Raw genomic sequence first — 15,709 nt, 5'->3', positions numbered from 1 at the left:
TTTCTTCTTAAACTGCAGCAAATGAGAATCAGCACCATGGTCAGTGACACTAGAGAAAAATGCCAAAATCTCAACTTATTTAAAAGTGCATTTTCTAGACACCAGTAGCTGGATTTAACTACAAAATTACCAAGAAAACAAGGTTGTGAAGTAATACAAAAGTCTTTCAGGCTGTATTTGCAAATTACATACACATAAATCATTCATCTTTAATATACAGTAACAATAACTGCACATATAGCGAGAACACTGGACATTGGACCAAAAACTAAGAAACAATTTTTCTTAATGTATACATTTAAAAGCAGCACATCTTCCAAAATTGCACATTGTTGAAAATAATAATATGAAAAAAACCTCAGGTAAATGTTACCCTTTTTTATTAAGCTGCAATACAATCCAGTTAAAATGAAAAAAAGAGGCAGCATGGTAGTGTTTTGGGAGCTGCAAAGCAGCATGGACTTTGTGGTTCAAGGGTTCAACCTCATTTCCAGTTCATTTCTGTCATGTTTACATTTGCATTCACCTCTGCGGCAATTAGCTAAACGCATTTTAAACTAAACAGCTTACAAACATGACTGGGGCGGCACGGTGGCTAAGTGGGTAGCACTGTCGTCTCACAGCAAGACGATCCTGGGTTCGATCCCCAGGTGGGGCGGTCCGGGTCCTTTCTGTGTATTGAAAGAGTTTGCATGTTCTCCCCGTGTCTGCGTGGGTTTTGACAAGCAAGTGAGGTGAACTGGAGACACTAAATTGTCCATGACTGTGTTAGATATAGCCTAGTGTAATGAGTAACTACCAGCAACCTATTTCTAGTTCTGTAACTTTACCACTGAGCTACCACTGTCCCATGTTGTCCATCTGCCCGGGTTTTCTCAGAACCCTTTGTCAGAAGATGCACAGGCTGCAATACAGTGTTCCTACACTATGTGTGAATAAGTAAATTAATGTGCCACCACATGGTGCGATGATGGATCAGGGTATATTTCCAACTGTATTTCTTGACAGCTCTAGACCCACCACAACCCTGCTCACATTTCAGTTCATGGAAATGTCCCACTCTGATGGACTCTTTTAAGACTTTAGTGCAGTGTGTATATACAGTATGTATATGAGTATCTAGTCCTCCTTATGGCAGAAGCTGGGTAAGCGCAGATCATAATGGAAGCCCTGCTTGTCCAGTGCTCTGTCATTCAGAGAGTAGAGCTTATCAGCAATATCATTGCGTACCACCAACGCAAAAATCTTGGCAATGTAGCGATGTTTGGCAAAGAGCAGATATAATTTTTTCCGCCTCCATGTGACATATCTGCAGTCATCATCTGCCTTTAGTGTAACCTAGGAAAATAAAAAGATTTAATAGAAATACAGTTGCATTTTTACAAGTTACCTGACAAGAAGACACATTTCATTTGCACCACACCTGGAAAACTCCCTCCTCGGATGGTCTGAGAGAGTCCCACTCTGGAGAATCCAGAAACTGGAAGGGGTAGATGTAGTGTAGAAATTCTCCATTCACTGTCACTCGTATTCTGGTGGAATACAAAGTCCCTTCACATTACATGGCTACCTTACACTAGTAGCTTTACATTGTAGTCTACATTCTGCCTAGGTAAATATCACAATGACATTCATATTTATCTTGATCTGAAATTTTTTATACAAAAAAAAAACTTTATGTCATAAAACATCATTTTAATTGGTTTAAGCTCTGGACTAGGTTCTGAAAACACCGTGTGGTGCAACTTGGACACATCTTCAGTGATGAACCCAGGGTCAAAGAGTGTTTTGGGTCTTAGATCATCAGACACCCTCACCTGGGCGACCCAGTCGGGGTTGATCAGCCCCCGACTTGTGTCAAAGTAGCGAGCTATGCCATGGATCACCCCTTTTGATCCACAGCCACCTTGATGCCTTTTCAGCTGCATCAGTGATGATTTTGTTGGCTTTCCTCTCCTGCAATCCTCTAATCCCAAGGAGGCTGAGCATCCGATGCAGACACTGCCCTGCAAAGCCCCTGCAGCCAACTTCAATGGGCTCACAGCGGCTCTTCCACCCATTCCTTTTACAGTCCTCCGTGAGCTAAAGATATTTTGCCTTCTTTCACTCATAGACCTCCTCCATACGGTCTTCCCAGAGTACAGTGAGCTCCACTAACACCACCTGCTTAGAAGAGTCTAATGATAAGACCAAATCTGGCCTGAGTGACGTCCTTGCGATGTGTTGTGGGAACCTCAACTGCTTTCCTAGGTCGACCTCCAGCTGCCAGTCACGAGCTAAGGCTAACATCCCAGTTGAGGACCTGGGCTCAGGTTGTCGTAATTTTCCCGCTTTGACAAAGGCAATGTTATGCCTCGTGTGGAGCTGATGTTTGCTCTGGAGCTGATGTTTGCTCCACAACTATATGACTAAGCTAAACATAAATTATATTTTTTAGCCATTCTGTTATTGATTTACTTGTTTGCTTTAAACTTGCTGCATCACCCACTGTTATCCTGGAAAAAATATCATATTTGTATGTAATTGTTTTCTCAATGACTGCAATCATTTTGGTCTCAAGGTAGCATGGTTTACAATTATGAAACACTTATGAAACAATATAATGTGCATTTCTGCCAAAAGTTATTATTTATTTCACAGGACATTTTCACAGAAGCATTGTAAAAGGAAATGTATTAAAACCTGACTTTTTGTGAAATATGTCGATTTGTGGGTGTGAGTCAGTAGAGAGGATGAAACATAGCAACGTGGGTACTTAGAGACTTCCTGAGGGTTTCATTGGTTTAATCAATAACAGAATGGCTAAAAAGGATAATAGATGGATGGATGGACGGACGGACGGACAGACAGACAGATACTTTATTGATCCCAAAGGAAATTAAAGCCCCAGTAGCATAATACAACAAATAATTAACAGTACAAAAACAAAACAAAAGCAAACAGAAAAACTAGAACTGAGTACTTCTTGTATTTTACATAAAATGGATAACTGGTTACTATAATGACTATGCATGAGGTATAGTTTCAGTGTAAAGATTTGAATAGTAATTAAATTATTAAATAGTAAAGTGACATGTGACAATATTGCACAATGAGGCCAATATAGCCATATAGTATATACAGTATATATACATACACATATATACCCATATACATACATATACACACATGTAAATACATACACATATATACTCATGTACACTCATGTACACACACACACACACACACACATATACAGTGGGGGAAATAAGTATTTGATCCCCTGTTGATTTTGTAAGTTTACCCCCTTACAAAGACTTGAACAGTCTATAATTTTTATGGAAGGTTTATTTTAACAGAGAGAGACAGAATATCAACAAAAAATCCAGAAAAAAATACATTTAATAAAAGTTATAAATTAATTTGTATTTAATTAAGGGAAATAAGTATTTGATCCCCTACCAACCAGCAAGAATTCTGACCCCCACAGACCGGTTATGTGCCCATGAGGCACACAAATTAGTCCTGTCCCTGTATAAAAGACTCCTGTCACAGAATCAGTTTCTTCCGTTCAAATCTCTCGACCACCATGGGCAAGACCAAAGAGCTATCAAAGGACGTCAGGGACAAGATTGTAGACCTGCACAAGGCTGGAATGGGCCACTGTTGGTGCGATAATTCGAAAATGGAAGAACTACAATATCACAATCACCCTCACTCTGGAGCTCCATGCAAGATCTCACCTGGTGGGGTAAGAATGATTCTGAGAAAGGTGAGGTCAGTCCAGAATTACACGGGAGGAGCTTGTCAATGATATCAAGGGAGCTGGGAGCACAGTCACCAAGAAAACCATTAGTAACACACTTCGCCGTAATGGATTGAGATCCTGCAGTGCCCGCAAAGTCCCTCTGCTCAAGAAGGCTCATGTACAGGCCCGTCTGAAGTTTGCCAATGAACACCTGAATGATTCAGAGAAAGCTTGGGAGAATGTGATATGGTCAGATGAAACCAAAATTGAGCTCTTTGGCATCAACTCCACTCGCCGTGTTTGGAGGCAAAGAAATGCCCGGTGGGGATGGTGTTCTTGGGGTCATATCCAGCATTTCTCTGCTCCCAGCTCCCTTGAGATCATTGACAAGCTCCTCCCGTGTAATTCTGGACTGACCTCACCTTTCTCAGAATCATTCTTACCCCACCAGGTGAGATCTTGCATGGAGCTCCAGAGTGAGGGTGATTGACTGTGATCTTGTATTTCTTCCATTTTCGAATTATCGCACCAACAGTGGTCTCTTTCTCACCAAGCTTCTTGCTGATGGTCTTGTAGCCCATTCCAGCCTTGTGCAGGTCTACAATCTTGTCCCTGACGTCCTTTGATAGCTCTTTGGTCTTGCCCATGGTGGTCGAGAGATTTGAACGGAAGAAACTGATTCTGTGACAGGAGTCTTTTATACAGGGACAGGACTAATTTGTGTGCCTCATGGGCACATAACCGGTCTGTGGGGGTCAGAATTCTTGCTGGTTGGTAGGGGATCAAATACTTATTTCCCTTAATTAAATACAAATTAATTTATAACTTTTGTTTAATGTTTTTTGTTCTGGATTCTTTGTTGATATTCTGTCTCTCTCTGTTAAAATAAACCTTCCATAAAAATTATAGACTGTTCAAGTCTTTGTAAATCAGCAGGGGATCAAATACTTATTTCCCCCACTGTATATATATATACTGTATATACACGTTTGCACATGCATGTGCATACAAGTACATACACACATGGCTACATTAGGACCCTCAGTCTTTGGCTACAGCCGTCCCTGCCTGGTTGAGTTGTAGAGCCTAATAGATAATGTATGTTCAGCTAAGTCATAGTCCAGAGCTTAAACCAATTGATGATGTTTCATGACATAAACAGTTCCAGATCAAGTTAAATATCAACGTTAGTTATTTATTCAGATTTATTTAGTTGTTGTTTATTTAGGCAGAATATGACAGACCACATTGTTATTCAAAAATCAAGATAACTCCTGAGGGTTTTAAAGATTTATGTTAAAACGAGTGCACAAGATACTAATGTAAAGTAGCCAAATGAAAAACTTATTTTCCTATGAATTAAAAAGATAATGCTAAACTCCAGTATGGATGTTTTGCCTACTGTATATTTTGCTGTTTACACATTATGAAATGTTTCATAACAGTTCCATAAAGGTGGTATTTATGTTGCAGTAGTGACAGGTGTTTATGTGTTGGTCCGATATTTTTGGAGCTTATCATAGAAGATAAACAGGATAAAAAGATCATAAGCATCTACTATGTGATTCTGTGCTTTGAACTAAATAAATAAAACTAGAAATAATCCTATGTAGTTTCTTTTGTTTCTCATGAACTGATTAGTTATGAAACTTAAGTAAAGCTTTTCAAGAAGCACTTGAAAGTAGCAATTAAAAAACAGTCTTACCCACATGGTGCCAAAAGTTTCTCCAGACAAATCTCATTAGAGAAGACGTGAACATACCAAACCAAAAAAAGTATAACATTTAGGTAATAATACACCGATTAAAACATTAAAACCACCTCCTTGTTTCTACACACATTGTCCATTTCATCGGCTTCACTTACCATATAGAAGCACTTTGTAGTTCTACAATTACTGATTGTAGTCCATCTGTTTCTCTGCATGCTTTGTTAGCCCCCTTTCATGCTGTTCTTCAATGGTCAGGACTCTCACAGGACCACTACAGAGCATTCTCAGCACTGCAGTGACACTGACATGGTGGTGTGGTGTTGTGTTAGTGTGTGTTGTGCTGGCACAGCAGCACTGATGGAGTTTTTAAACACCTCACTGTCACTGCTGGACTGAGAATATTCCACCAACCAAAAATTTCCAGCCAACAGCTCCCAGTGGGCAGCATCCTCTGACCACAGATGAAGGTCTAGAAGATGACCAACTCAAACAGCAGCAATAGATGAGCGATCGTCTCTGACTTTACATCTACAAGGTGGACCAACTAAGTAGGAGTGTCTAACAGAGTGGACAGTGAGTGGACACGGTATTAAAAAAACTCCAACAGCATTGCTGTGTCTGATCCACTCATACCAGCACAACACACACTAACACACCACCACCATGTCAGTGTCACTGCAGTGCTGAGAATGATCCACCATCTAAATAATACCTGCACTGTAGTGGTTCTGGGGGGTCCTGACTATTGAAGAACAGGGTGAAAGCAGGCAGTGTGTAGAAACAATGAGGTGGTTTTTATGTTATGGCTGAACGGTGTATATCACTGAGTGTGAGCTGTATCATTACTCACCTGCCTGAGAGAAGAATAGATAGTTTATCGATGGGAGTTTTGCCCTCCATTGCAAAGTAATGCTCCTTTTCAATAGTGCAGATCTCCTGCTCACAAGAAGAAACGATCCTGCCGAACTGAATAAGCGACACTCCCAACCTTTTAAACATACGTGCGTAAAGCTCCTGAAACTCTTTATTAAACGAAACACTCCTCAGTCTGTAAGCAGCATGAACCACCTGAACAACACAAATCACAAACAGCACAAATGCCCACGAGAAAGCATCGTTGGTGCACGGACTGGACCATGCCCAAACAGAGGCGCACAAAAAGCCCAGCGACAAAAAGCTGAACATGTAGAGCAGTCCGTAAAGTCCACTACCACCCATAAAACCAAACAACAGCATCATATGAGCAAGGTGAAAGAATGGTCCTTCTGTGTCTTTACTCCATTCTGAACAGTGTTGATGTTCCACAGGGTTTAAATACAGAGAAAAGTTCTCATGTTCTTCCAGAAGAACCGACTCCTCCATACCGCCGCAGTTCTTTCCACAGATCCAGATACTGACAGAACAGTTAGTGCGTAATTCCACCTATAGGCTGTAGATCCTCCCCAAATGATTGAATTCCAGAACGTATTAGAAAAGTAAAATCATAGTATTAAAAACAATACCACACACGTCCCTCCAAAACTTGACAGAACTCTTTTCCTTTCAGCTTGAACTTAGTGTTCCCAGAAATGCTTTCCCAAAATAACCACAGAGGAACATGAAGAGCAGCGCGCTGTTTGCTGACACTGCGAACACAAGAACCTACATCATGGTGAGGGAAGATGTCCGAAATCAGAGGATTTGACATCCTTCCAAGCCTGCATTTTGAAATGAAACAATGTCACTGACTCTGATTCTTATCTTCACTTAAATAACATGTGATCTGTGTAGGATCCTCGACCAGGTCCTGCTGTATGACCAGTAGAGGAGAGCGGGGCTGGTTGGCACAGGGTTGTTTTTAAGTCACCTACTGTATATGAGGTCATTGTCATGACGTGCATTGTTGTATCCGATTTCATTGTGATACAGACAGGACAGATATCATAATATTCAACTTTAGTTCTTTAATGAGAACATATGTGCATATATCATTCATTTATTTATTAGCCTACAGTAACTTCTCTATACTGACATACACCGATCAACCATAAAATTAAAACCACCTCATTGTTTGTACACTCACTGTCCATTTTTTCAGCTCCACTTACCATATAGAAGCACTTTGTAGTTCTACAATTACTGACTGTAGTCCATCTGTTTCTCTGCATGCTTTGTTAGACCCCTTTCATGCTGTTCTTCAATGGTCAGGACCCCCACAGGACCACCACAGAGCAGGTATTATTTGGGTGGTGGATCATTCTCAGCACTGCAGTGACAATGACATGGTGGTGGTTTGTTAGTGTGTGTTGTGCTAGTATGAGTGGATCAGACACAGCAGCACTGATGGAGTTTTTAAACACTGCTGGACTGAGAATAGTCCACCAGCCAAAAATATATCCAGCCAACAGCGCCCCATGGGCAGTGTCCTGTGACCACTGATGAAGGTCTAAAAGATGATCAACTCAAACAGCAGCAATAGATGAGCGATCGTCTCTGACTTTACATCTACAAGGTGGACCGACTAGGTAGGAGTGTCTAATAGTGGACCTGATATTTTTTTATGTGTTTGTGTCTGTATAAAATTACTTTTATATTAATTATTAATATGGTTCCAACTTTCTAGCAACTGTTTTTTGAAATGTCATTACTTATACCAGCATTTTTGTGCCCTTGTGCACCACGTGAGACACTTATGGTTTAATAGGTTTAGTGTAAAGGAACTCCAGTGGCCTGCACAGAACCATGACCCTAACAGTATAGGCTGGTACAGCCATAAAGAGGAAAATAAGGACTTCATATTAATGCCTATGGTTTTGAAATGGGATATCCAGTAAGCTTATGACTGGGTGTCCAAATACATCTGACCATATAGCACAGCTTTCTGATGTGTGAGTGTTAAGTACAGGCAGATTCCATGGATAAAAAGGTTCTGCTTCTAATCAGGCATGAAACTCACTGCGCGTACTGTATACTGTGTGTATTCAGTACAGTTCAGTACAGTACAGTTGGGTTCATACATCTTCATCAAAATGTTGCTCATTTTAGTCTAAAATAGCTCACACAATTCCATGTGGGCTACCTGGCAGAGGAAGGTGACTTTGTGGAAAACTCACCTGAGTGAGAGATTGAGGACAAGTTTTTGCTATAGGCTGGGCCGTCCAAAAACATGACCTATATTTTAAAAATAGGGTGACATTTCTATTGTATTCTCAATGGAGTAACGATCGCTACAGAGTGGTTTTAAAATGTCCATACTGTGTATACTTATGTTCATTGCCCTTCAAGGGAAAACGGACCTTATCCTTTTTTGTTCAGTATGTAAAATAGAACAAATGTGTAGGATCATTTTCTGTATTGCAGCTGATACAAGTTTGTATTTAGAATGCTGAAAGTAACGCCTGACCAAAACAAATCTCGACACTTAGCTGTACTATCTCTACGCTGGATATCAGACACCCAACACGTCTATATATAGAACCTGAAGCCAGCTGTCTGTTTGCACAAGTGTGTGTGTGTGTGTGTGTGTGTGTGTGTTCGAAAGTTATAAATACAAATACTTCTACTACTGCACTTAAATTTCATGTGCTATTAAAAAATAACAGTGATCATGCATTAAAGTGTCCAACAGTTTGTTTCAAAAAGATGGTGTGTACGTTTTTGTATTTTAAAATAAAAAAATTAACAAATAAAAAAAAAATGTGGACTGCAAGTACGAGTTACACTGATCAGCCATAACATTAAAACCACCTCCTTGTATCTACACTGACAATCCAGAAGCACTTTGTAGTTCAACAATTATTGACTGTAGTCCACCTGTTTCTCTACATACTTTTTTAGTCTACTTTCACCATGTTATTTAATGGTTAGGACCCCCCACATGACCACTAGGTATTATTTAGGTGGTGGATCATTCTCAGCACTGCAGTGACACTGACATGATGGTGGTGTGTTAGTGTGTGTTGTGCTGGTATGAGTGGATTAGACACAGCAGCGCTGCTGGAGTTTTTAAATACCGTGTCCACTCACTGTCCACTCTATTACACACTCCTACTTAGTTTGTCCACCTTGTGGATGGTAAGTCATCTTGTAGACAATCGCTCATCTATTGCTGCTGTTTGAGTTGGTCATCTTCTAGACCGTCATCAGTGGTCACAGGACGCTGCCCACGGGGCGTTGTTGGCTGGATATATTTTTGCTTGGTGGACTATTCTCAGTCCAGCATTGATAGTGATTCCAGCTTCTCAATGGACACAAGGCACACAGTAACACCCTGGACGGGGCGCCAGTCCATTGCAGGGCAGACACACACACATACACACACACACATGTACACACCTAATTCACCTATAGGACAATTCAGTGTCTCCAATTAACCTGCCTGCATGTTTTTGGACTGTGGGAGGAAACCGGAGCTCCCGGAGGAAACCCACGCAGACACGGGGAGAACATGCAAACTCTGCACAGAAAGGACCCAGACCGCCCCGCCTGGGGATCGAACCCAGGACCTTCTTGCTGTGAGGCGATAGTGTTGTTCTAACCTGTTTTGTGTTAAACCTTGTCATGTCTCTTGTTATTAAACTTTTGGTCAAAACATCTATGAGTGCGTCCGCCCCTCTTGTATCGTCCTAGCTCAATATTCGTTACATTAGGTACTGTAACAGGGTGGGTGCACCTCGCCACCTGAAAGAATGGAAATAGAATCCAAGCGCAAATGTTCACACCCAGGTAAAACAATACTGTGGCTAAAATCAGATTATTACACATAAATAAGGTGGCCAAAATAATAGAAACAAAGTAAGAACAGGAAACGAGAACATCTGCAGCCCCAAACGGAGAACAATGGGATGACGGATAAGGCAAGACACGTGCATAACATTGGTGAACATTTTATTTAAGGCAAATCCATGAACAATCCAAACAAACAATCCAAATAATAAAAAAGATCTTCCAAAACTGCCAGTTCCGGCAATGCACAAGCTGCACCCCAACCCCACCACCTGGTGCACTCTGTGCATAACGTGTATTTACTGATGGGGTCTGCTATATATATAGGGTTCGATATATGGAAGAACTTCCACCTGGACCGATTTGATTTTGAATATAATTGCTACTTTTTACTCTTATTAATGTTGTTAACTGCATTTAGGTCGATACAGACTGTTGAACATGGATAGTGTTAATTTTATGCGATTAAATGTAGATTGAGGAAAAGTCTCACACACACACACACACACACTTATCATTTCCTCTTATCTTATATATAACCTGGAAGCCATTATCACCAGTAAGGTATTCTTCTCATATGGAAATAATAGCTAGTTTCTGCATCTAATGGAGGAAATGAAAAGAAATGCAAGGAAGAAAAAAGCCATGACTGACAAAAAAGAAAATTAGACTGTACACAAAGATACACCCATCAGGCATAACATTATGACCAAGACTCATTGATGCACGTGGGGAGCGAAGGCTGACCCGTGTGGTCCGATCCAACAGACGAGCTACTGTAGCTCAAATTGCTGAAGAAGTTAATGCTGGTTCTGATAGAAAGGTGACCCTGTCTCCGATCTACCACTGTTCCCTCCTTGGACCACTTTTGATAGATACTGACCACTGCAGACCTGGAACACCCCAAAAGAGCTGCAGTTTTGGAGATGCTCTGACCCAGTCGTCTAGCCATCACAATTTGGCCCTTGTCAAACTCGCTCAAATCCTTACGCTTGTCCATTTTTCCTGCTTCTAACACATCAACTTTGAGGATAAAATGTTCATTGAAAAGCTGGGATAGGCTCCAGCACCCCCGCGCGAACTGGATCGGATAAGCGGTTAAGACAGTGAGTGAGTGAGTGAGTGAGAGTGAATTTCTCAGCAGACTGAGCTCTGGAGTCCAGTTGCAGAAAGATCTAAACAAGTCAAGGCGATGCTTGGCATTGTGCTCAGTAATCCCTGGCTTCTTCTCTGCTGCTTGGCCATTAAAATCCAATCTGCATCTTGGCCATGGATTTTCAATTAAAAAAGCTCCCCAGGAACAGCTGTTCTGTCATTATGTACGTAAGGTAGTTTGTAGTAGATGTTCCAAATAAGGACTGGAATTTTCACTTCAGCACACAATGGTTATCTTCTGAGAACCTCTTCTGTACACTTTTACAAAATTGAGTCCTTATGATAAAAAGCTAAAGAGGAGAGTCCACAATATTATATATAGAAGCTGGATGATCTGCAGAGATCCTGTATTAAGGGTGGCTCTCAGATTACTTGCGTCATACTCTTCAATCTCAGGAATTATAGTTTCAGTGCTGTTAAATGATTGCCCCTCTACACTTTTTAGGTAATTGTTTGGCCCTTCACCCATCAGTGGTGAAAAGCTGGCCCTCAATCCATTTCATTTAATCAGAGACTCTTGACTAAATGTAATATGGAACATATAAGTACAGGACATGAACATGAACACAAGCTTATGAAAGATAATTACATCCATAGAATACTTACTTAAATTGCATTATCAGTAGCTTGCTTACCTGCTGCAGTGAAGCTTTTACATATTGTGTACATGGTAGCACTGTCGCCTCACAGCGAGAAGGTCCTGGGTTTGATTCCCAGGTGGGGCGGTCCAGGTCCTTTCTGTGTGGAGTTTGCATGTTCTCCCCGTGTCTAAGTGGGTTTCCTCCGGGGGCTTTGGTTTCCTCCCACAGTCCTAAAACATGCAGTCAGGTTGGTCAGGTTGAATAAGTGTGTGTGTGTGTGTATGTGTGTCTGCCCTGTGATGGACTGGCGCCTCGTCCAGGGTGTTACTGTGTGCCTTGCGCCCATTGAAGAGCTGGGGTAGGCTCCAGCCCCCCCACCCGTGACCAAACTGCAATACTTCATACACTAGATTGTTTTACTGTATTTAGTACTAGTTGTGAAACAAAAAATTTCTACTGTAATACCTACTGTCAAAAAATTACACTGTTCTGTTTTGCACTATTCAAGCCTACTAGATATGTACACATATCATCATGTTAATGTTCTATATCTTTTATATATTTTTATATTTTACAAAATTCTAAGTTTAAACTGTATTTTTATTACTGCTGCTGGTTTTACTGAGAGCTACCATTGTACTGGTTGTGTTAATTATATTAATAATATTAATTACATAATTTATTTGATAAATAATCAATTATTTAAAAAATATAACTATAAATATTATTAATAATATTAATATATTAATTATTATTAATAACGTTAAAATATTAATTACTGTTTTTCTTTTTTTCTTTATGCATTTTCTCCCTTTTTTCTCCCTTTTAGCGCGTCCAATTGCCCGATTGCCTCATGCTTCCTCTCCACCAATGCCGATCCCTGCTCTGACTGAGGAGAACGAAGCTAACCCACGCCCTCTCCGACACGTGGGCAGCAGCCGTATGCATTTTATCACCTGCACTTTGACGAGTGCAGTGCAGCTCAGCGTTGTGTACGGAGAGGACACACCCTGAGAGCACTCTTTTCTCATCTCTGTGCAGGCGCCATCAATCAGCCAGCAGAGGTCGTAATTGCATCAGTCATGGGAGAGAGACCCCATCCGGCTTAGTCCCACCCATATCTGAACAACAGGCCAATCGTTGTTCATGTGGCCGCTCAGCCTTAGCCGGTAGGCAGAGATGAGATTCGATACGATGTACTCAAGATCCCAGCTCTGGTTCCAGAGTGTGTTTTTTTTTACCACTGCGCCACCTGAGCGGCCTTAATTATTGTTAATTACATTAATGATATTATAATAATATTACCTCAGCTTACATAAAGGTATGTCTTTTCAATGACCTGCACTGCACCCTGACCCTAACCCTACTAGATACCTATACAATGAACTGGAATAATGTATGTGCATTTTTCCTTGACCTCTAGTCTTTTTGTGATGGATTACCATCATGTCCACCTGTCATTCTACTAATGGCAGCAGGGGGACATCAAGGTGCAGATGACTGACAGTGCTGGTTTCTTTAATAATCTGATACCCAGGGTCCTTTTCAGTGTGGAGTTCACATGTTTTTCCTGTCCTCATGGGCTTCCTCCAGGTGCCTGTTTCCTCCCACAGGCCCAAAGACATCCAGTCAGGCCAACTGGAGTTGCTAAAAATTGCAAGTGTGTGTGTTAGTGTGTGCCCTGTAATGGACCAGCAGTGACCTTAACTGATGCAGGTGAGGCCTGTAGTTCTAAAGATGTTTGTCTGGGTTCTTTTGTGACATCCTGGCAGTAAAATTTTGGTAGACCGTCTACTTCTGTGAAGGTTCACCATTGTTTCATTTGTGGATCATGGCTCTCACTGTGGTTTTCTGGAGTCTTAGAATAGAAGAAAGTGGGAAAAGGGCTATTATGCTGTATGTCGGCATTCTATATTTTTTTTCATCAGAACAGTGTTGCAGTGATATCAGACCTCATATAAAAAGTTATTGCTGAAAGCAATCAGTTAGAGAAGGAGTTCCCTCTCTTTAGACTGCCACATGCTGGTGGACTGAGTAGCTGGCACATTTGTGACAACCAGTTCTCAGTCTGTCTCTATCCTTTTTCTGTCCACTCTCTCCCCATCTGTAGATTGGGGTTTGGCTTTACTTAGTTACCTTATTACTTTGGCCATTTTATATCTATCAGTTTCCCCTTCTTATTTTGTGTTTTTCAGCCACAATATTGTTTTGCCTCAGTAAAGCCACCTGTAAATTGGGTTTATCTCTTGTATCTTGCAGGTGCATGTTTCCATCAGGTGCCTTCGTAGCAAAGCGCGACCCACACTGTTACAGTGTTTTTTAGCCATAGTGTGTTGAGGAGCATTTTCTTCTTTTGTACTGTATATGTTGATAAACAATGTGCCTTAAGTGATAAAGACAGTAAGCAAGTAGCTACCTTGTTTGTTTGTTTATTAGGATTTTAACGTCATGTTTTACACTTTGGTTACATTCATGACAGGAAACGGTAGTTACTCATTACACAAGGTTATATCGAACACAGTCATGGACAATTTAGCGTCCCCAATTCACCTCACTTGCATGTCTTTGGACTGTGGGAGGAAACCGGAGCACCTGGAGGAAATCCACGCGGACACAGGGAGAACATGCAAACTCCACACAGAAAGAACCCGGACCGCCCCACAACGGGGATCGAACCCAGGACCTTCTTGCTGTGAGGCGACAGTGCTACCCACTTAGCCACCGTGCCGCCCCAAGTAGCAACCTAGTGTGTGTGGAAAGTCTATGTATCTCATTTTAAGCTTTTTTTACACTTCATAACACACAGCTTCAACATTTTATGAACTACCTAACAAATCGAGTAGAAGAGCATATTTACATGTTCTGTATTTAACATTGTCCAGAATAAACATTTACACCTGGAGTGGTAGACTCCAGTCTGACACTGATCTAACACCCCTGATTTGACTGTTCAAATAATTACTTTCTGACTAAATTTAGTGTGTTAGTGGGAATACAAATTGTTCTGATTGAAGTATGACACTTTTGATACTAAAACAGTGAAGCAAGTAAAAAATCAACTAATATCTGTGTAGTAAAACTGTATATATACACTGATCAGCCATAACATTAAAACCACCTCCTTGTTTCTTCACTCACTGTCCATTTTATCAGCTCCACTTACCATATAGAAGCACTTTGTAGTTCTACAATTATTGACTGTAGTCCATCTATTTCTTTACATACTTTTTTAGCCTGCTTTTACCCTGTTCTTCAATGGTCAGGACCCCCACAGGACCACCACAGAGCGGGTATTATTTAGGTGGTGGATCATTCTCAGCCGTGCACTGACAATGACATGGTGGTGGTGTGTTAGCAGCGCTGCTGAAGTTTTAAAATATTGTGTCCACTCACTGTCCACTCTATTAGACACTCCTACCTAGTTGGTCCACCTTGTAGATGTAAAGTCAGAGACGATCGCTCATCTATTGCTGCTGTTTGAGTTGGTCATCTTCTAGACATTCATCATTGGTCACAGGGTGCTGCCCACGGGGCGCTGTTTATTATTTAATATTGCTATGTACTTATTTTTACATTTAATTTTGTAATCCTGGTTTTGAAATTGTGGTCCACTAAGAGGTGACGATACAATTTCATTTCTACACTCCTACTGATCTAAAAGAACACTTGGTTTATCTGGAGTTGGCTTAGCATTAATAAAGTAGGGGTTACACACAAATCATTTCTTCGTGAAACTCTAAGATGCTTTATTGCTGTGGGTGGTGAAGGACATCGAAGGTTGGCACTGCCTGATGGATACCACGCATGACGCATGGAAATGAATTAAGACTG

General features: G+C 40.9%; 1 protein-coding gene across 1 annotated transcript; it reads right to left on the bottom strand.

The window, feature by feature from the left end:
* Positions 1-361: 361 nt before the first annotated feature.
* popdc3 (popeye domain containing 3) lies at positions 362-6,888 on the bottom strand. The gene is made up of 3 exons (XM_062992181.1): positions 6,289-6,888; positions 1,424-1,532; positions 362-1,338 (listed from the first exon to the last, which is right to left on the bottom strand). The coding sequence occupies exons 1-3, from the start codon at positions 6,798-6,800 to the stop codon at positions 1,120-1,122; spliced, it is 840 nt and encodes a 279-aa protein (XP_062848251.1). The 5' UTR covers positions 6,801-6,888; the 3' UTR covers positions 362-1,119.
* Between the last annotated feature and the right edge of the window lie 8,821 nt (positions 6,889-15,709).

This window comes from Trichomycterus rosablanca, chromosome 3 (genome assembly GCF_030014385.1).
Source record: "Trichomycterus rosablanca isolate fTriRos1 chromosome 3, fTriRos1.hap1, whole genome shotgun sequence".
Lineage (NCBI taxonomy): Eukaryota > Metazoa > Chordata > Actinopteri > Siluriformes > Trichomycteridae > Trichomycterus > Trichomycterus rosablanca.
The sequence above is the reverse complement of the archived record's forward strand: the minus strand, read 5'-3'. Positions and strand labels throughout refer to the sequence as shown.

Bases quoted from the DNA above. Each gene is read 5' to 3' on its own strand.
- popdc3 (XM_062992181.1), bottom strand. From the start codon at position 6,800: ATGGAGGAGTCGGTTCTTCTGGAAGAACATGAGAACTTTTCTCTGTAT. The intron at 1,533-6,288 runs GTGAGTAATGAT...GTATTCCACCAG, and splicing joins TCTATTCTTCTCTCAGGCAG to AATACGAGTGACAGTGAATG. The intron at 1,339-1,423 runs GTGTGGTGCAAA...TTATTTTCCTAG, and splicing joins CCGAGGAGGGAGTTTTCCAG to GTTACACTAAAGGCAGATGA.